This window comes from Echeneis naucrates, chromosome 1 (assembly GCF_900963305.1).
Source record: "Echeneis naucrates chromosome 1, fEcheNa1.1, whole genome shotgun sequence".
NCBI classification, from domain to species: Eukaryota; Metazoa; Chordata; class Actinopteri; order Carangiformes; family Echeneidae; genus Echeneis; species Echeneis naucrates.
The window spans coordinates 21,313,573-21,336,042 of record NC_042511.1 but is presented as its reverse complement, the minus strand read 5'-3'; the positions used below and the strand labels follow the sequence as shown (position 1 = coordinate 21,336,042).

Sequence of the window (22,470 nt, the reverse complement as noted above, 5' to 3'; positions counted from 1 at the left end):
AATGAAAGTAAAACATACTCTTTGTGTTGCTTGTGGTTTTCATGTGTTGCTACAGGTATGTGCATTTTGAAATGCTGTGAAGAAAAACTAGAATTGAGCACCATTTTGCAAATTCACATCTTCCCCTCATGAAATTGCTGAAGTTACACACCACTGTTACTCAAATTAGGGTTAGAACCAGGCCACGTTGCAACATTGTCAGGACAGATGTCGCTCCACTTTAAGTCATTACATAGATTACTGAAAAAATCTAGTTACTTTAAATCATACTCAGTACTCTAAGCTGGCACAATGTGTGATAATTAAAAGAGTGACCAAGAGGGTGCTCCGTAGTCTTTCAGAAATAGTCCAAAAATCTGAGCGTTCTCTTTAAATTGTATGGATGTTATCATTAATGTTGATTCCTTTTGCAGATTAAGACAGACATTCAAATATCTTAGTTTCATTGTGTGATGGAAAGCTACTTTAGTCTTGAAAAATTAAAACCACAATCTCTTGTTAAATATCCGAAGTATAAAGTATCACTGATGGAGTTATATAGATGTTCAGCAAGAGCAGTGACCAGGATAACCCATTTTGCAACACCGATGTTGATGTCTACTCCTGGAGAGGAGTTGGACTCTATTCTTCTCTGGAGTTGCTCATGGGGTGATGCGCCAGGTGGGTGTGGGGATACTTACAAGAGCCCGGATGAGCACCACTGCGTTGGAGTTTTCCCCAGTGGATGAGAGGGTCGCCTCCCTACGCCTCAGGGTTGTGGGCAGGAGGGACTCTGACTGTTGTTTTTGCATATGCACCAAACAGTAGTTCGGAGTATTTGGCCTTCTTGGAGACCCTGAATCGGGTCTTGTATGGGGCTCCGGTAGGGAACTCCATAGTCCAATTGGGGGACTTCATTGTGCACATGGGCAATGATGGAGACACCCGGAGGGGCATGACTGGGACGAACGGCCTTCCTGATCAACTCCAACAACAAACCACCCAAGCGGTGGTTTGTTGTTGGAGTTCTGTGCTAGCCATGGACTGTCCATAATGAACACCATGTTCAAGCATAAGGGCGCTCATAAGTGTACCCCTAGGCCAAAGGTCAATGATCGATTTTGTAATCGTGTCATCTGCTCTGAGGCCGCATGTGTTGGACATTCGGGTGAAGAGAGGGGCGGAGCTGTCAACTGATCACCACCTGGTGGTGAGTTGGGTTAGGTGTTGGGGGAAGACTCAGGACAGACCTGGCAAGCCCAAACGTGTAGTGCAGGTGAACTGGGAACGTCTAGATGAGGCCTCTGTCCAACAGACCTTCAACTCCCACCTCCAGCAGAGCTTTTTTGGCATCCCTGTGGAAGTTGGGGACATTGAACCTGAGTGTTCAATGTTCAAATCTTCTATTGCTGAAGCTGCCACGGAGAGCTGTGGCCTCAAGGTTTTAGGTACCTCAAGGGGCGGTAACCCTTGGACCCAGTGGTGGACCCGTAGTGGACACCGGTGGTCAGGGAAGCCATCCGACTGAAGAAGGAGGCTTGCTGGGGTATGGGAGGCGTTCCTGGCATCGCTAGCTGGGAGGAGGCCCTGGGGCAAGCCAAGGACCAGGTGGGGAGATTATCTCCACGCTGCCCTGGGAGCACCTTGGGATCCCCCAGTCAGAGCTGGCCAATGTAGCTGGGGAAAGGGAAGTTTGCGGTCGTCTGCTGGAGCTTCTGCCTCCGCAACCCAGCCCCAGATAAGCAGATCAAGATGAATGAAGGAATGATGTTGATAAATATATTTTTATCCACTGCTTGCAGAGCAATATCTAATGCATATAGATACACTCCTGATTAAAATCTTAAGATCATTGCAAGAATTTGAATTTTATACTGCCGGATCTTAAGAAGGTTCTAAGTAGAGCTTCATAATGCAAAAAGAAGAAATGGGAGCAAGAGAAACATTTTGAACTGGCAATTTATTGAAAACAATAATTTAACTGAAATGGGCTGTTCATCAGCTAATCAAAAGTTTAATACCATAGCACACAAAACCCTAAAACGCCCTCAAAACAGAAATTAAAGATCATTCTTGTTGATCACTTCAAAAATTTGTTTCGGGCAGTGTGTCTAGAAGGCTAGTGGGAAGGTTGTACCAAGTGGTGAAGATGGCTTCACGAAGGGCATTCACTGTCTGGAACTGATGTCCGTTTTTGTAAACTTCCCTTGCCATCCATCCCCAAATGTTCTCAATTGGATTAGATCAGGGGAACATGCAGGATGGTCAAAAAGAGTGACGTTATTCTCCTGGAAGAAGTCCTTTGTCAGGCGGGTCATTGTGAACTGCAGCATTGTCCTGTGGAAAAACCCAGTCATCACCACACAGACGAGGGCCCTCAGTCATGAGGGATGCCCGCTGCAAACATATTCACATAGCCAGCTGCTGTTTGATGCCCCTGCATAACCTGAAGCTCCATTGATCCATTGAAGGAAAAAGCACCCCAGATCATGATGGCGCCCCCTCCACTGTGTTGCATAGAGAACATCTCAGATGGCATCTCCTTGTCATGCCAGTAATGTTGGAAGCCATCAGGACCATCAAGGTAAATTTTTTTTTTTTTTTTCCCCCCTCCTCATCTGAGAGTAAAGCTTTCTTCTACCTTTAATTTCCCATGTTTGGTGCTCCCTTGCAAAGTCCAAACGGGCAGTTTTGTTGCATTGAAGGAGACGTGGCCTTTGAAGGCGTTTTTTTTGTTTTTTAGGCCCTTCCCTTGCAGATGCCATCTGATGGTTAGTGGGCTGCAATCAGCACCAGGAATGGCCTAATTTGGGTAGAGGATCTTCCCATGTCTTGACGGAGAGCCATTCAGCCATTTTAAAGGCTGTGGTCTTTAACTTTTGATCAGCTGATGAACAGCCTATTTCAGTTAAATTGTTTTCAACAAATTTCATGCTCAATTTTTTTCGCTTGTTCTCATTTCTTCTTTTTGCATTTTGAAGCTGTGCAAAATGCAAATTCTTAAAATTTTTTTTTAACTGGTCTTAGGATTTTGATCAGGAATGTATGGAGTAGAAAGAGAGTATATTTCATAGAGCTGACTATGCCGTGGGAGGATTCAGTTGAAGTATGTAGTATGCAGATCCAGGTAAGGATGCTGAGCAACGAGGGTGGAAGGTTAGGATTTGTCCAGTGGAAGTAGGATGTAGAGGGTTGTAGCCAGATCTGTTGTTGCTTTGTTGAGGGAGTTAGGAGGAAGGGGACAGAGTGAGAGGAAAATGGTGAAGGAAATGTCAGATGAGGCAGTAAAATGCAGTCAGTGGATTTGGATTAGAAGAACTAATAGTAGCTGGGGGCCCAGCAGGAGGAGTTCTTAAGATAGACAGACTCTAAGGAGAAGCAGAGGAAGAAATCCAGGAAGGGGAAGTGTATTTAAGTGGAGGGTGTGGCCTGTTTGAGCCTCTTTGAGACCATGTGGTTAGTCCAGGTGAGTTGGACTGTATTATTTTGATTTGTTTTGATTATAGGTGAGTTTGTTTGCTGAATCTGCTAGTGTAGCTTGTCCTCCACCTCTTCTATTTCTCCCCCCTACCTGAACCAGGGTCTGTATCCCCACCCTGCTTTCACTGGTGCAGTTGGTGAGAGGTCAGAATAGTTGACGGTAGTGCTGCTTGAGATAGTTGTCTTTATGTGAGGAGTGGTGATGGCTGGCATTAGGGGGGTGACTCTGGGACGCCAGTGTTCACTGTCTAGCCTCCTGGAGGTGTTGTGGGCCTAACTAGACGAAACACCAGTGAAAGGAGGTTCCCACCTGATGACCCCAAAGACATGTTAGCTATCACTGCTCACTGGCCTAGTTAGATATTGTCTTTAGGGCACATAGGCAGGGCAAAGTTTGTTGTTAGGGAGTTAATCCCTGAGTCTGGTCCATTTTTTTTGTTGCACAAGTTTTTGTGTTTACTCTAAATTAAACAACACAAAACAATATCTAGCCCAATTTCCAATTGCATCATTCTTTTTGTTAATTCAGCTTTCCTCAGAAATGCTGCATTCTTTTAGCGAATCAGTAGGTGCATTGTGACAAAATGTTGTGGACAACAAATTGGATGTCCATTGTTCATTCTTAGAACTAGATTATACCCTGCCAACACTGGCAGAAAATGCTGCCTGCTGTCTAATTTTGAGTCAGGGTGGAAAAGATGTAATGCCAGTTTTTTTTTTTTTTTCCCAAGTTTGTTCCAGTTTTTTGCTTGAATTTCTTGCTCTATTTACAGTGAAATAATTTGTATGCATAATGAAATCTTAAAGCAACTCAAGAAATAAAATACAGATGTACAGTGAAATCCTAGAGCTGTTGGCAATATGCCAATGTGCACCAAAGTCATAATAGTAGTCAGAACATACTTTACTGTAATTGTAGTTGAAGTGTCTTTTCTTTCATTTCCAGGTGGAAAAGGAGCGAAGAAAAGATGGTATTCCACGAGAAGACAGGTAAGGTTTTCAATAGATCTTATCAGAAACTCTTCTCTGGGTTCTTACATACATTTGAATTTGTAATGTATTAGATGTAAATGGCAGTTAGCAGCCCCAGGGGAAACAGATGTTAAAATATTTAAGCCATCTAAGTTTTTCAGTTCAAACATCATTCCGTGAAAGCCACACATACATTTTCAAAAATGGAAATGAATGAGGTTGAAAGGTTTCAACCCCTTCACAAGTAGCTCTTTTGAGTAGGTGGAGTTTCCACCAAGCTGGATATTTACTAACAAACCCTAAATCAGCTGATTCCATCATACTGATGTCTCTCTGCTGTATACTTGAATTATATTGTAAAACACAGAATGAGAGCAGAGCTGTGGCATACATTTGGACTGTGAGTAGCCCAATAGGAAAAGCAAGTTTACTCCTGCATCATCAAAAAGTGGTTGTGTGTTTCAACACAAAATGCTGTGGGGGGGGAAAAAAGCACTTCAACGAAATGTGACAGTATCCAACAAACAGCAAATTATAGTACCTTTCTCACAAAAGCTGTAAGGTGACATGTTTTTGTAACCACACAGACAAATGGGTGTGGTGAGCTTTAGAATAACAAGACTGAATGTTTCTAAAAGGCCTTTTCAATGTCCTGCCCTCAATGTAGCAAACATTGTTTATGTTGGTGAGTGAGGGGGTGTGTGCAACAGAGAGTTTGGGGGCATGTGTTAAGGAGCCACAAAACCAAATTCCTGCCTAATTTTAGAACTTCTTGAAAGGAAAAATGAGGAGAGGTCTGTTTTCCTACCTGTATTGGTTCCTGCTGAATTTTTTGGGGAGGGAAATTGATGTTTGCAGCAAAATACCAAATAGTGGTATCATTCAGTGGTGGTGTCAGTGTTTGCTAAAGAAAAGAACACTCTTGACGCATGTTCTGTCCCAATTATTGAATGAAGAGCTGTTTTTAAGGTACACACATAATTCAGCTTTTGTGTTTGCTTCTTCTCCTTGTTTATTTGTCTAGAGAAGCCTTGTCTGTAATGTGAGGAGTCCAACCTGTCATATCCATAAACTAGCTCAGTAAGTCCCCATGACTGACTTGTCTCTTCAGAAGGTGTACCATGCTTTGCTAATGAGTTATGAGTTAAGTTATGCTCTTATATAACCCAATATGACTATCATTTATTTGTGGCCATAGATTGAAATGAGACCAAAAAGTACAATTCCAATTGCAAACCCCTGGTAATGTAATTGAGAACCAGATTCCTTGCCTGAGAACAGCATGAACAATGAATAGTTTAGACTAACTGGTGCCTTAACATTTTAAAATCAAGGTTTAGTATTGCAATACATAAATATTCAGCAATAAAACTATGTTAGACACGCTATTACCAATTGTGAGGAGCAGTGAAAATATTTAATGTCCTGTGTGGTCCTGACTCTTTATTCCCAATGGTGAATGAAATAACCTTATTTCAGCTTTACTTTAGAGATTACAAATTTATACCAGGAAATATGCATTTAAAACTTGTGGGTGTGGGCTTTTAATGATATGGCACTTTACCACACAGACAGTCTAATAAAGAGGGGCTATGAAGTTCCTTTTTGGGAATTGTATGTCCAAGTATTTTTGTAGTTTCACCCATACTAGGGACTAAAACTGAAATACTGCCTTTGGATGCTTTAATTTCTTCCCCTCTCTCTCTTTCCCTCTTTGGAGACTGTGGAGTTTTCCCTTAACAGCACAATCTTTCAGTTTTGAGGTAAAGTTTATACGGTTTACATATAGCCTACTTTTCCTGAACTGTGTCAGAATATGACTATTTTCATGTCCAGGGAGGTAAGAGGCAAAGGAAGCTTTGTCGCACTGGTTGGCCTCAAGCCCTTCAGAGCTGTGGGCTGTGAGGCCTCTCGTGCCTGGGTTATCAGGCACTTGGCAGGCCTGCCATCACTCTCTCCCAGCTTGAGGAGCAAAGCAGGCTTTAGATACAGAGGTTACTGCTATCTATTTCTCAGAACAGTTTTGTGTCAAAACGCCTCTTCTCGTCTTTCTTTCCTTTTTTATTTTAACCTCGGCAACAGTAATTTCTTACACCCTTACTCTCCTCATTGTGTTGATTTTTTTTTATTTTATTTATTTATTTTTTTAATAGATCTTCCTGACACACAGCAAAACTTTGGCATTCTATTGTGTTGATAATTTTGGACAAGCATTACTATGCCAACTGATTTAAATTTCCTGCCTTCTGCTAATGTGCGTGAACATCAGTTGACCTAAACCTCTCTCCTGTCCTCACCTCTCTGTTGGAGTATGGCTGAGGTTAAGGCTAACACTGACTTTGAGTTGGATCCAGGGGATCAAATAGCACCAAACATAACTTGTTATTTTTGTACTGGGGCAGTGGAAAGAACCCTACAGCTCAGTGGTATGCATGCTGAAAAATGTTTTTCTCTAAGACCAGCTGCTATTCAATTCAGAAAAGTTATGCATACATACACTGCCCTTCCAAAACAAAAAGTCACCAACCGGATTTAACTAAGCAAATGAGTAATAGCCTGCCAACAACTAATTTCTGCCTTGATGATTATGTTTCAGCTGATAACACGCTATTTAACCCTAACTGATGCAGTGAGTAACTTCTCATAACTAAAACAACAATGTCAGAAGACACATCCTGTGGTTGTGGAAAAGATGTTGATCTGTTTCGGAAAGATCAAATAATGGGCATGCATCAAGCAAAGAAAACATCCAAGGAAATGGCTGAAACTACTAAAATTGGGTTAAGAACTGCCCAACTGATTATTAAAAACTGGAAGGATAGTGGGGAACTATCATCTTTGAGAAAGAAATGTAGTTTGGAAAAAATCTTGAATGATTGTGATTGGCGATCACTTAAATGTTTGGTGAAATCAAATTGTAAAAAAAATAATAGAACTCGCAGCTGTGTATTAGTAGTGAAAATAAGAGCATTTCCACACACACAATGCAAAGGGAACTCAAGGGATTAGGACTTAGGACAGCTGTGTAGCTTTAAGAAAACCAATTATCAGTGAGGCTAATCAAAAAAAGGCTTCAATTTGCTAGGGAGAACAAAAGATTGGGCTCTGGAGCAATGGAAGAAGGTTATGTGGTCTGATAAGTCCAGATTTACCTTGTTCCACTGTGATGGGCGCATCAGGGTAGAAAGAGGCGGATGAAGTGATGTGCCCATCATGCCTAGTGACTGCTGTACGAGCCTGTGGGGGCAGTGCTATGATCTGTGCTTGCTGCAGTTGGTCAGTTATAGGTTCAGCAACGTGGTTCAGGGAACATGAGAGATCATTTTCACACATGAATTGGCCACAACAGAGGCCAGTCCTTAACTCCATTGAGAATCTTTGGGATGTGCTGGAGAAGACTTTGCACAGCTGTCTGACTCTCCCATCATCAATACAAGATCTTGGTGAAAAATGAATGCTGCTCTGGACAGAAATAAATGTGACACTGAAGAAGCTTATTGAAATGATGTCACAGCAACTGTGTGCCATAATCAAAGCTAAAGGCAGTCCAACAAAATATTAGTGTGACTTTTTTGGGGATGGATGGGCAGTTTATAGCAAGAAGCATAGGAACAAGACATGACTTGTTATTGATATTGCATGCTTTCTGCTCAGAATTTCAATTTTGAGATTGAGCTTATATATTGAATGTAGTAGATTCTACATACATATTGGAAGTGCAAACTCTTTATAGTTGTTTCTATATGGGTTATTCATGTTTAGTAAGCTATTACATTGATATAGTAATAATATAGAGTTGATTGAGTTACCTCTGCTTTTCTGAGTATCTCTTTGTGTCTCAGTCACACACTATCATATTTTCTTGGTGCAATATCACCGTACTGTTCATCAGCCGACACTCTGATTGACTTATCAACTGGAGGTCCACTGGGTATATAGCTGTATAGCTTTATAGCTACATTCACTATTTATACTGCTCACCCAGCTCTGATACATCTGTCCACCCTGGCAGCAGCCACACCAGGGTTAGTCATTAGCTTGCATGCTGCAGCTAATATACTAAAATGTTTAAATTTCAAGACTGGACAGATGGCCAAATCCTTCCTTGTAAACACAACTGCTGACAAAACTTCATCTCCCAAACTATGAATTATAAATTGGTTAATCCTGCCTTACCCTCCCACAGACAACATAGTTGCCAGTTAGGTACTGTTTGTTATTCAGTTTAGACATAGAAAAACATCTTTAAACCAAACAATTGAAACCCATTAACAAAATATGGGACCCTTAATCAGCATATACAAATTGTAATTAGGTACAGCATTCTTAAGCATTGCCTTTTACATCATGTGATGAAACTGATGACCTTTCAAACAATAATGCTAGATTGACAAGACTCCTTATCAGACATAGACAACCTCATTTTGCGTCTGTATTTAACCCCACCTACCCTCAACCACACTATTTAACCACACCAAGTAACAGTTTGAAGTTACACTGCTTGTCAAGGATTGCAATCAATGTATTTTTATTAACACAAAATGTACAGAGAACATGAAAAAGAGGAGGATTTGTTGTATAATGCTGATTACAGGGTTCTTATCAAGTGGCTGGCTTATTTGTGATTTACTGTTGTAGTATTGCATGTTATCACAAGCTAATTCTACAGCTGTGACAAGGAGGGGAAAACTCCCCTATTCTTAAACAGGTGGTGAATTGTGGTACATTATGTTTGCTCAATAGCATGTGAATGAACAGCCATGAATGCTCTAAAAGCAGAAACCTTTTAACACTGACAATATCAGTTAATATAGCTACACCTTGACACAAAATCTTTACTTTGCATCTTGTTCACTATGTGTCCAAAGTAATAGTTGCACAATTTTTATGACAGGATGCATTGGAAACATTTGCTCATATTTGCATTTACTGTATAAACTTTCACTTTGTACTTCTCTATAAGAGTATATGCCTGTTCATCATAGGAAGGCTTCAAGAGTGACGTGGCCCTGCCAGTTCTACGCGTTACCTATGAATAGTTGATGTTATATTAATTTATAGTGACAGCTCTCACAACACAAAACCAAAAAATATGTTTGTTTGTTTGTTTGTTTTTTTAAGAAAATTAATTAATCAAGTGTAAAACTGCTTTCAAACTTTTCTGCTTCTACACAATGAGATATGTGGTCATGTTATCAAAAAAGACTTTTTTTGATAACAGAGCTTAAGGATAATACAGCAGTGATATAAAAATATATCTTAGTTCTAACCACAACAGTCAACCCGGGACTCTGCTCCATACCTTCTCTCTCCCTAGCTTTCCTGCTTCCCTTGGTGTGGCTCTCTGAATAAAGGCAAAAGATCAAGCAACATCAAAAATGCAAACAAAATGTCATTTAATGACAAACTTATAGCTGTAAACCAAACGAAAACATGAGTGTTTTTACTGTGAAACAGTACTAAACGATAAACATGCAAAGTGGAGTAAACAACTAAATCAAATCAATATTTGCTGTGACCACATTTGTCCTGACTGAGTTTGCTTTAAAATAGCACCAGTTCACCCCAGTACACTTGTACCGTTTCTCAAGCCACTTGGCAAGTAGATTGTTCCAAGTATCTTGGAGAACTTGCCAGAGTCCCTCTGGGGATTTATGCTGTCTTCTGCCTCTTCATGTAATCCCAGACCGTCTCCATGTTTTTGAGATCAGGGTTCTGTGGGGGCCAGACCATCTGTTGCAGAAATCCTTGTTCTTCTTGTCTCTGGAAACACTTGATTCTGACAACCAGTATGTTTTTTTTTTTTTTTTTTTTTTTGTTATTGCTAAGCCATAGGATAAATTTAGGAATGAACGTGTACCTCCCTGATGGCACTGGGTCATGAATAAGAATCATTTTGCATCTAATGTACCTAAAACTATTGCACATAACTGTTTGTCAGGACAACACCAGGAAGGATGTAAACATTATTAAGAAAGTCTTGTCAAAAAAAAAAAAAAGGGTGCGCAAAGATTGTCTTATAACCTAAATATTGATGTTCTCAGTGGCTTTCAAAGTATTGCAACAAGGCCTCATTATGCACTTGCCATTACCAAATGCACAGCACACATTTTTTGTGTTGTTTTAGATCAATGTAAATCAGGAAGTCTCTCCCATATATACGAAAACCAATACTGTGGCCACCGCGTATACTGTTTGTCACTTCCTCTCCTATACCCGTGACAGTGCTGCAGGCTGATAGTCATTTCTAGATAACAGACCCAAAAATACTGTAAGTAGCAGTGGCAGGTAGCCAACAGTAAACTTGCATGAGGAACTGTTGAAAAATATGAATAACTTGGAGTCACTTCATCAGATATTTGAAATGGCTTTGATGGTCAGATGACACTAGTTGTGGGAGTGTATATCCCTGCTTTGTATGTTTATAACAAAATTTAGACTGCTCAGTTTGTCACTGCCACTGAAGGAGTAGTAACCATATGAGTGGAAATGTGGTGGCGTTGCCACTGTGGACTTTGCAGAATGCAAGAGCACTCTTATTAGCTGCTGTTCACTCATAATTTCTTCTTGCTAGTTCTGGTACAGATTCATGATATGCAATGAGTTTAAATGTTGGCTGATCTATCATTCTGTAAATAAAATAAAGAATTTGTAGAAAACACTACTGGGGAAAAATAATTTAGTTTTTCATTTGTTGTATTTTATTAACATTTTTTAATTCACATACATATTATTAGTAATCAAAGATATAAGCAGGATCTGAAACTGATATGTCAGCACAAAACTACAGCTGCATTGGGAAACTTGCTATGGTGTTAAGGTGTTTGCATTATTTTCTCCACAACATTTTTATCCATGATTTTGGTATTTTTCTTAGAAACTCTGATCATGATTTTCCATTTACTTGCTTCTGTTGGCCAACATTTGTCTGGGTATTCTGTTAACAGGGTTCAGTCTTGTTTTGACACACAAGCACATGGATACATGCACAACCACAAATCAGTTGTTTTCTCATGTTTCAAAGCGCCTATTCCCAGAGCACATTAAAGCTGGCTGTATCACACACTGTCACTGACAAAAACACAGTAGTGCTCTAAAAGCAGCTGCTGTGACCTGTTATTTACATTCTCATATTTTCACATAACCCCATTAGTTTTTTACCTTTCTGCAGTTTATGCAATGCAAGGAGTTTTTAAGCTGTGTTTTGTACAATGCACACGATCCCATGTTTTAAATGTTTTCTGTTTTAAAACCTTTAAAAAAGCCTTTAACTCCATAATGAGGGTATTATTTATGTTGTGGTTCAGGCCAATGCAGCAGTAGAATTTCAACTGTGATGAAATCAAATCATGTTCTTTACCAGCCTGAACAGTTTTTTTTTTTTATTTATTTATTTATTCCTTGCTGGTCCTGATCCCAGTCACCTTGTTCGGTGTGGAAATAGATTGTTTGTGAAGTGGGCTGAGGTTGTCATATCTTTGTAACTGTACATTTATCCCCATGATCTCTCACATGCTTTGTTACAAAGGAGAAACCTTGTTCTTGGCTAAATTGTTGTTACTTACTAACATGTTGTTTTCACTTCACTTTTAAAATTTTCAGTGAAACTAAATGAATGTTAGTATTTTCTTTTGGTGTAATGTTTTTTCCTCTTTTGATTTTCTTCTCCAGCTCCTCTCCATATACAAATGATAATGGGAGGCCCTTGCATTTTCAACCTCCAGCAATGGAGTTTAGGGCACAGTAAGTACTTCTTTCACTTCCTAGTTTAATATGACCTGTCTCTACAAGCAGAAAGCAAGCATTCATTTTGTACTGAAAATGAACCTCATTTTTACACACCCAATCCCAATACCCTGACATAAGGATAACGTTACACTACTAGACAAAACTAGCAGTGTATGCCATCATCTGTCAGATTTGATTGATGTGGAAAACAGCATTGCCCTAATTCAACCTGAGATAAAGACAGTGGGGTCGTACCAGATAACCTGTCACTGTGATGAATGCTACAGAAAGAGGAAAATTTCATAAAGCATGGGGGCCTCAGGCTGACAAAATACATCCAAGTATGGCAGTAAATTCTCTTTCCCAGCATCCGGGCACATACTGGAGATGGTTGACCCCAGTCAAAACAGTAGAGACATTGCTGTTTGCCTTCATAGTCTCAAAAGAGTCTTAATATCAGATGCTGTGGTTGGACAGCAGTCCCAGTTGCCCATGTTGAAAACAAACAGTCAGAAGCATCATCTATTTTCTCATATTTTAGATCATACACTTGGAATGCAGAAAGAAGTCAAGTAACCAAAAATCCAAATTGTATTGTGTGAATATTAAGACAGAGAAATAGATGGTAGTTGGTAGAAAATGTTAGAGTGGTCCCATGATATAACTACTATCTCCTGATTTAAATTCTTTTCAGTTCCTTAAATTGAAAGTAAAGTCATAAACAGACAAACAGGAAGTGAAAGATGCTTCAGATGAGGTTTCGCAGTAATGCCCAAATGAAGATGTGAAGAATCTAAAATTATTTTGTAACCTTGAAACACTTGCTGGGCAAAATTATTTGAAGTATTTCTTTGCAATGTTTTTCTGCCGAGACAAGGCTATCCTGAATCACGACAAATAATGTCTGTTTTGCCTTTCAAGTTCTCAAGTGCACCAATTATTTTGAATCATCATGCATTGTTTCTTTATGGGAAAAAAATGAATTGACCTATATTTTTATTCATGTTTTTTCTTTGTGGAAAGCAGCACACTTCTACACACAGACCACCACTAACTAACTAACCCTAACCCTAACCCTAACACCAATTGCATCAGCCTTTCCCAAAGCCAAATTCAATCTGCTTCCTGGTGTTTAAACACGGCACTGCTGTGGATGACCCTGCCTCACACATGTATAGCTTATCTACATTAACCAGCTGGAGAAGTTTGTGAGCAAGTTGTTTTGAAATATCTGCACCATCTCAGAATTGTATTCAAAATGCTGTTTATTCAGTGGTAGAGTAGTGTCTTTACGCATAAAAGGATAATTCCATACCAAGATATGATACCAAAAAATGTGAAGGAAGACATACATTTGATCAACTTGTCAAAAAGCTCTTATTGGCATTAAATCTCCACAGTTTTGAGCTCACATAATATTGTATGTAAATGAAATATTTTTTCACACAATGAAATATTATTACAACAGATTACAATGCATAATGTTCTATTAACCACTAAAGTCACCCCAGTTCCAATGGGTTAAATAGGCAGCAGAAAAATTTAGCTGACATGATTTAATACAGGGCCCCCAAATTCTGGTCTGTACCCCCCCCCCCCTTTTTTTTTTTTTTTTTTTTGCTTGCCATGGTCCTCAGTATAAAGCAAAATTATTTACATTGCTTTTCTGCCTTTACAGGCCACTGGGGCTGCCAAGAGCTGAAACCATATATATACACAACCCCAGCCAGGAAGTTCCTGTGACACTGTTGTCAATGTTTACATCCAGCAGGCATTTTTACGTACCTTCCTTTCACAGAAGAGTAAGTCTCCATGTTTTAACAATGACAGATACACAACACATTCAAAACAAATAATATTTAAAAAAAAAATGCTGTTATAATTATAATCCTTACTATTGTATATTGTAATAACTTAATGTCTCATATTTCCTTTCTATTCTAGGTGATCCCACCCAGAGGGAAGGCATCTTTTAAAGTGATTTTCCTCCCGTCTGAGGAGGGCAATGTAGAAAACACATTATTTATAAACACATCAGCATCAGCACATCATGGGCTGCTGTCATACCAGGTCAGTTGTACTAATACAACTCTTGGTCTGTAGACTTTGTTCATTTTGGATTATTGTGAAACCCTTTTCATAATGCATGAGGTCCTTCTTCCTCCTCAGAGTTTTTGAACAACTAAAAAGTGAAAGATACTCAACATTTATACTATCACAATATAAGTCAATTGACAGCACTAGTCATATCAAATCTTTTTCAACAAAATAGCAGGGAACAAGACTGCCGCTGACAAGTTTATCAGGGTCCAAAATATTTCTCTCCAGGTTTCCGGCAGGTCCTTAAAGTCTTAAAATGTCTTAAATTAAAATCTGGGTAATTAAGGCCTTAAATTGTTTTCAATTGTCTTAAATTCACCATACATTTGTTATAGGTGTTACATTTCCTGTGTGTGTGTGTGTGTGTGTGTGTGTGTGTGTGTGTGTGTGTGTGTGTGTGTGTGTGTGTGTGTGTGTGTGTGTGTGTGTGTGTGTGTGTGTGTGTGTGTGTGTGTGTGTGTGTGTGTGTGTGTGTGTGTGTGTGTGTGTGTGTGTGTGTGTGTGTGTGTGTGTGTGTGTAATAGCGATGAGAAAGCACAGTGGTTGACCGTAAAGCATAGTGTATATTTGTTGGATTAACTTTGTACAAAGACCATGTAGTAAATAAGAGACAATTAATAGCTGTTTTACTGTATGTCAGCGACAGACTGATCTCGGGCTACATGCTGCCATTACCCGCCACAGTTGTCGAAGTGAGCGGTTCAACATGCAAAGATGGGGAAGTGCAGCAGCTAGCCACAGCGGGGCCAGGTTTAAATTGTCAGTGAAAGAAAAAAAGTTGTCTTCCATTTTCTTTGTTGACGTCTTCAAAAGGTCTTACAAAGCATTAAATTTTACTCTTAAAATGGTGCAAGAACCCTGTCTCTCTACTCTTGGTCTGACATTCATGTGTCTATGGAGGTCAAAAGCTAATTTAGGATGAAATTCACACATGTAGCTCTTGCTAAAACTAGCACAGTTCACTCAAAGAAAATGTAGAGTTTTAGTTGTTTCCAGTCCAAATTAGTAGATATAGTACCTCACCAATTCTTATAAAGCTAAACTACAACTAATAAACAACTTACTCATGAAGGACTTCTGCTCTTGCATTTTAAATTATTGTCACATTTACTCAGACTGAATAGACCCATTTGGTTTTTTTGCAGCTTGGCACCAGAGAACAAGAATACAGTGTCCAAATGTAAATTTATCTTCTTTAAACTGTGTAACTTAGGGAGGCATTTGCACTCCAGTCCCATACTCTGACTTGCTTTTCCACCCAAACTGGTTTTGCCACAACTTTAACCACTCAAAGGTTTAGCTGACCGCCATTTTCTTATGTGTTATATTTGCAAATCTTGGTTACTGTTAGTTATTTCTACACTGTGTCAAATAGGGAGCAGTAACTATATTGGTTCTTGGAAGCTGATTTGTGACGACATGATCAAAAAAAGAAAAACAGGTTTACTCTGTGAAGTTAAGTTGTGAGGGTTTTCTTTTTTTTCCATCCTGTATCAAACCTGCTGGCATGATATATACGTATTAATGGTGAACATATCTAGACATGCAGACACCTTGATTCTCTTGAACAACCTCCAGCGCTGTCACTCCCTTTACATGTTTACTTGTTTTGCATGTTACCAATGAGCCCAACATCACTGCTCTTTTAGGTGTGTCCTCCCCATGGTAAACATTGTTTCCTTTTTTTGTCCAAACCCCTTAAGTTCATTTTAGGCTCATTACATAACATTGCATTTTTATTTCTTATTGACTGCCTGAAAAGAATATATAATGTGACACATTTAACTGTTCCTTTTCCAGGTATTTGGTGTGGGAGTTAACCAGGGTTCATTAAAGTCTGTCCAAAGAAAGGATAGTCTGTTAATATTCCCTCACATACAGAGCATTAAGCTGACCCAAACTCAGGTATGTGTTTAAATGTCTCTGTATTTGTTTGTGCACCTCAAACAGATAAGTGAATTGCTGCTCATCATTTGGAAGCAGCTGATTTCCCCTTCCTGTCAGCCTTGATTTAAAAAGAAGGGTACATACTTACAGATATACACGGAAAATTACTTCGTCATGAAATTACTGTTTTTTGTTTAGCTTTTCCCCCCCCAAGTCTGCATTGATAATCCAACAATATGTTTTTATCTTCTTCTTTATTTAATAGGTAAGAAAGTGTTTCCTTGGCAGTGTTTATCCCTCAAATCAATATGAATTAAAGATTTCAGAACCACCTTAAGAAAACACAGGGAAACCAATGACAAATTAGTGCATGGTTTTAAAATAAGGCACTGAGAGTGCGTGACAAGTTATCTGAAAGGGATTCTTCCTCTACAACAAGAAGTGGAGTGACAGTTGTAAAATGTCTGCTTATATACCGCTTCTCACGAAACTACCCAATGCTCTTTGAATTGTTAACGTTGGAAAGCTGGTTTGACTCTGCAACTGTAAATCAATGAGTGTGAGGTTTCCTCTGATGGGACAGTTACTGTTCTGTTGCGCTGCAGGATGCACAGGGACACTGGAAACGTGTTTGATGGATGCAAACAAGTGTTATGATGCTTTGACCCATCTCATGAAAATAAACCCCACCACCCTCCCAAAATTGCTTTAATTGCAGTTAAAGAAACTGCGAATATGTAAAAAAAAATCGTGGTTAGATAATTATGAAATAATTGTTACAGGCCTGATGGTAAATTTAAGTCCATGAAATAAATATGACTGCATACAACCCCCTCACTTTTTTTGAGGTGGGATAATACTGCTACTTTTACTTTGTTCAGTAAGCAGCCAAACATACAAGTTGCTCTGATGAAAACTTTCTACAACAAGTTGTGCATCGTACCAGCAGTAGAGTGCAGCCCATTTTGGGGTAGTAGTACCCATTGACTACTTTGTAGAAAATTACATAAAAAGTCTATTTTTAAAATATCTTCCATAAATGTATATTTATATCTCAGATTCATCCACATTTGTTTTTCTGCGGCCTTTCTCCTGCAGGAAGATACCTCCAACATCACCATACTGGGTCTGCTCCTGGAGTGCAACTTACCGCAGAGTTTATTCAACAATCCTCAGGTACTTCTTTTTCTCAAATTTGTAAGTAATTGACATTGAATGTTGTCAAGCTCATGAATGGTTCGTAAAAAATGCTGTGCATGCTTGACTTTACTGGCAGCCACAGTGTTTTGTTTTTTTTTAAGCTGTCACACACAGGCTTTGAGAAACTAAAACCCAAGGGTAGTAGTAAGTCATGAGCTTGTTTCCCATTAAAACTAAGCACATTTACATGCACAGATTAACCGAGCTATGGTTATAGCTATGAGCTATGCTTATAGCTCGATAAAGCCATCCCATCAGACTTCTGTCCTTGTCCCAATATACATGCACGGGAATGAAATCAGTTTATTTGTTGAAATCATGTCACCTCCGCTACGATTGGTGGCAATATGCACTCTTTCAACTTGAGGGCAATGGGTCACTTTCGATTGACCTATGATGTCACACACCAAAACAGAGGTGGAAAGAAGAAAAGACTGGTGAGTTAGCAGTTTTAGCAAGCACTAGCAAAGGTAAACTGGCTCGACGATGGACAACCACCTTGTAAATTTTTTTACATAACTTCTCCATGTTAGCTACTTGCTATTGTCTGACCTCCTACGTGTGTACCTTTTTTAAACCATTTCGGGTCACAGCTTGGCGCGAAACGTAAGCACATGCGCAGATCACTTCCTCTGGTTCCAGTCTGATTGTCTGTATACATGCAGCAGTAGCTCGACCTTCAATTGCATTATCTGGGTATGTTAGTCCGACAATTTTCAGTACAATTTCAGCCGAGCTAACATGTTTACATGTACTTTAAAAGTACAGTTTTGGTTGGACTGTCATGCTCAAGCCTTCAAAGCAGAAGGCTAACAGGTCTAAAAACTTGCAGGCTCTTCATCTGAGCACCTTCTGTTTTATCCAGAACCCTGTGACGAGGGTCGAGAGACTTTTAATTGCTTTCTCAAGAGACTATAATTGACACAGGGCTCCCAGCATTCATGTGGTGCAATACTATGCAAAAGAAGGCTTGCTTTGTCATAACTACACAAACTGAAATAGTTCACACATTCTATTGCATTAGTCCCAGCTGTGGCCTACGGCTGATAATCAACATCAACACCTGCTCTTCTTTTTTATTTTTAAAATTTCAAAACTTCCTGATTAAATTAAGACTTGGCCTTAGGTCAGTATTGATTCTGTGCACGGATTAATTGAGCCTTGCAGGAAGTTAGCAGCAGTCTCAATTTCAAAACATTAAGTTTGCTATTTCAGCCCCTGAGCCTTGGTGGCACTGGGCCATGACTCCTCTGTACAAGTCATCATGTGGTGACTCAGCCACTAAGGCGAGCCTGGTTTGCAGTGAGACTTGCACTCTACTGCTGATGATCTGTCACATTCAAGAGGGTTTTAGTGGCAGGATGAGTGGTTGTAGTAAGTTGGTTCAATGCTTGTTTCTTTCCCCTGATGTACAGTAACTGTTGACCTACAGCAAAGAAAATAACTCAGTTTTCCATCACTGCATATTTTCTTTATACTTAACAAAATTCATGTATTTTTTTCACTTCCTTTAAAATTTAACTTGCCTATTTTTGTGCCTCAAGTTCATTGACTTGACACTTGAGCTCAATCCTTCTCAATCCCCTTAGTCTTTTTTATTTCTTGCTCAAATCAGTTTGATGCATTATTGGTATGCCTTTCCTGTCTCATCCCAGGGGTCCTGCCTCCAGAGCGAGGAGCACCTCAGTCTTCAGATTAATTTGTCTGCCCATGGAGACCGGCCCACTGACCTAGACAAGCTCAAGCCTTATGTCATTGAGCACATTCTGGTACTGCTGGTGGCCCCCAATGCTGGACAGACTGCAGTAGGTCAGTGTCTATGACCCTACTCTCTCATTATCATGGGCAAATCCAAAATGCGAAGGTCATAAATGAAGTATAGTACAGTGAATGAAAAATCCAATCACACAAGCAAGTTTCTGTGCTAGTTTTGTTAAAATACCACAGTAGAAATCTTTTTTTAAACTTTCTGTGGTGAACCTCTATTGAAGCAAAAATGCAGTCGAAATAATGCTTACAAGCTGAGGTTAGATCTAAACCTGGTGAAGCCTCTGCATTTCTTATGTTTGCTTTTTCCTAACTTGGGGAAAAAAAAAAAAAAGTGTAACCATATAATGTTAATGATAATTTCACTGTTTTGATAGAACTGTCAGATGAAAGCCGTTGCAGAAATGTGAGACAACATCCATTCTATTTTCCTGATGTCACTTTACAAAGTAGCACAGAGATTGAAAATCAGGGAATCAATGAAATCAACTACATCACAGGATTTTCCTCCACATTGCTGTTTTTCAATTACTGGATATATTTTTGTCAAGTGCACCAGATTTGGTCATTGAACTATGTAGGTGAACTGAATTTACATTTTTAAACACTTGCTGTAACGTTATCTAGTTCTGTCTGCAGCAATCAGTTTGACTTGATGAAACAGTCTTGTTCTAACTTTTGGACAAATTAGTTTTGTGAAGAGAGATTTTTTTTTTTTTTTTTTTTTTTCCTCTCTCCTTCTCCTTTTAATTTCCTTTTTAAGGAAATCTTGGCAAGCAGGCTTCAGTGGATTTTCATGACTCCTAAAGAATGTGAGATCTCATCATATCAGAAGATGAGAAGACTGATAAATTGGGTTCTCACAAACTTGTCAAAAATGTTATATTTCACAATGTACAATATTTTCATTTGTTGATTTTTTTCTTTTCCCTGCTTTAGAACCAAAAATGCGAGTTCATATGTTAAATTCTGGAGGCAAGAAGCTCTATGTGAAGGTGAGATTCACTTCTTGCCTCTTTGTGGCCTCTATGTAGTATTCAGGATTTGACAAGTTGTTTTGATCTCCTCTAGGAAATGCAGGTGCTATCAAAAGTGGAGGCAAGTCTGGAATTTAATCAGGTTCTCCTGAAACCAGAAGCTAAAAACTTCACTGAAGTGGCAACCCTAGTCTGCAGAGGTGAATACTCAATTTAATTTCTTCTCGGTTATTTTAATAAATGCAAAGTACAATTTGATTTGAACCAAATGCGTTCGTGTTTGATTAATTAATTTTGTATCTGTCAGATTCATTACCAGGTCATGGAAGAAAATGTGTGAGTCATATCAGTTTAAAAATTCTGGGAAATAGGACAAGTTACAGATTCCCAGGACTACATATCACACACAGGTAATGGGAGACCTTTTGTCACTTCAGTTGTTCTTAAAAAAACAAACAAAACAAAACACAATATCAATTAAATACTGAAAGCGCTGCAGTTGTTGGTAATGACAGGCACCTATCAATACACACATTAGCATATCATTAGAGCAATTAATCATTTAGGATATGTCATTCATGTTTGATACTCATTAACAAAAAATGGTGGTGTAATTTAACTGCTATTTCACTCTTCTCTTATGCAAATACACCATGGGTGTTTCTCCAGCCTGTTTCATGTGAAACAACGGGGTGCAGACCAGGTGGATCTGTGGCTGTCCAACCCTCTCCTCCTGCCCCTCACTGTGACAAATGCCAGCCTTTCACAGAAACGGCAGAGAGTAATGAAGGTATGTTCCACTGCATTCTGTTATCACTGGGGGGATCAAATTCATTCATTCATTCATCTTCTACCACTTATCTGTTTCCCGGTTGCGGGAGCTATCTGGAGCCAATCCCAGTCCACCACAGGGCCACATACAAAATGAAATAAAAAACCACTTGCACTCAGACCTACAGGCAATCTAGACTTACCAATTAACTGAAACATGATGTGTTTGGATGGTGGGAGGAAACCCACGCAAGCACAGAGGGAGAACATGCAAACTCCCAACAGAAAGGACCCAGGCCCATGAACCAAACCTCCGACCTTCTTGTTTTGTGGCACTAGCACAGTGCAACCATGCTGCAGGGATCGAATTACAAATTTCTGAAATGATGATGAGCAAACTCCTCTTAGTTGATTCTGATGGGGCGAGGTGCAAAGAAAGTTTTTCTCTTTTAATTTTATTTTTTTTTATTATTATTATTGATGACAAGTTGTCAAAACTAAGCTGAGGACATTTAATGTCAAAGTCTCTGCTGCCCCCTGTCTTTCAGATGACAAACTTCAGTGGTCCCCTGACTATTCCACAGGGGTGCTGGCAGATTTTGTCTCTACAACTTCTCAGCAAGACCCAGCCTGTCAATCAACTGTGTACTTTGAGTCTTGACACCAGCCTAGGCTCAGCCCTGCATATTCCCCTTTACATTCATTCTTCTCTTTCCAAGGTAAATGGGCACCTCTTGTGGTCAGTTAGTAGGATTTGGATTGGGGGTAAGTGTACAAAATTAGATCTGGTAATTGATGATGTGTTTGTTCTTACAGCATGGGCATGTGGTGCTTGAAGCAGAGCGAGAGTGTGGGCGACCTTGCCCGCTTAGATTGTCTGAAGCTGGTGAGACGTGACGTAATAATCAATTGTGTGTTAGGGGGGAACAAAATTCTTTAAATTTTTTTATTGTTCAATTTTATATTCTTTTCCTCCTCCACATCAGGTCATTCAGAGTGGCAGCGCTCTCTCCTCCCAGACTTTTCCTCCTCAGCCTGGGCTGTAGATAGCAAGCTGGCTGCTGAGCTCTGCTTTCGATGGCAGAGCCAAAAAGACAAGCTGCCTTGCCGGTCAGTCTGAGATGCAGTGTGCTGCTTTCCTTATCATGCTATTATGAGCTCTGTAGCTGATAAAGTCAAGGTAGTATCATCAATGACAATTTCAATGCTTTTGTCCCATCAGGTGGCCAAGACTCCTTCTAGAAACCTCCACTCATCTGGACTTTGGTGCTACACCTGTCAATGAGAGTAAGGTGGGTAACATGTAAATACTGGCAGTAATGGTTTGATTAGAATGATTTTTTCAAAATGGATAATATAATCTGTGTGTCTAATAGAAGAAGTGTTTCCATGTGACAGGTGAAGACCTTCATGTTGAAGAATCCTTCCTCTTCCATAGTTTCCGTAGAAATTCGAATCCTCTCCCTGTACCCTGCCCCTTTAGAGGCTCTGGACCTCCTCACTAAATGGTATGCAGAGTGCAGAACATGATTGAACTGAATTTTTTTTCTTCTGCTTTGGCTGTTTTGTACCATGATGCTCAAGCACATTGCTTTCATTAATTTCTTCA

General features: G+C 39.5%; 1 protein-coding gene across 3 annotated transcripts in view; it reads left to right on the top strand.

Annotated features, from left to right (window-relative positions):
* The window catches only part of LOC115049963 (transmembrane protein 131-like), a 34,213-nt gene that overhangs the window by 2,869 nt on the left and 8,874 nt on the right, over positions 1 to 22,470 (top strand). For all 3 annotated transcript variants that reach the window (XM_029512655.1, XM_029512638.1, XM_029512647.1), the window contains exons 3-18: positions 4,406 to 4,449; positions 12,103 to 12,174; positions 13,838 to 13,961; positions 14,104 to 14,229; positions 16,060 to 16,164; positions 17,245 to 17,322; positions 19,002 to 19,155; positions 20,053 to 20,108; positions 20,185 to 20,290; positions 20,398 to 20,500; positions 20,760 to 20,880; positions 21,410 to 21,580; positions 21,678 to 21,747; positions 21,848 to 21,971; positions 22,084 to 22,153; positions 22,260 to 22,369. In XM_029512655.1, the coding sequence (XP_029368515.1) occupies positions 4,406 to 4,449; positions 12,103 to 12,174; positions 13,838 to 13,961; positions 14,104 to 14,229; positions 16,060 to 16,164; positions 17,245 to 17,322; positions 19,002 to 19,155; positions 20,053 to 20,108; positions 20,185 to 20,290; positions 20,398 to 20,500; positions 20,760 to 20,880; positions 21,410 to 21,580; positions 21,678 to 21,747; positions 21,848 to 21,971; positions 22,084 to 22,153; positions 22,260 to 22,369 (1,634 nt within the window). The remainder of the gene's footprint in view (positions 1 to 4,405; positions 4,450 to 12,102; positions 12,175 to 13,837; positions 13,962 to 14,103; positions 14,230 to 16,059; positions 16,165 to 17,244; positions 17,323 to 19,001; positions 19,156 to 20,052; positions 20,109 to 20,184; positions 20,291 to 20,397; positions 20,501 to 20,759; positions 20,881 to 21,409; positions 21,581 to 21,677; positions 21,748 to 21,847; positions 21,972 to 22,083; positions 22,154 to 22,259; positions 22,370 to 22,470) is intronic.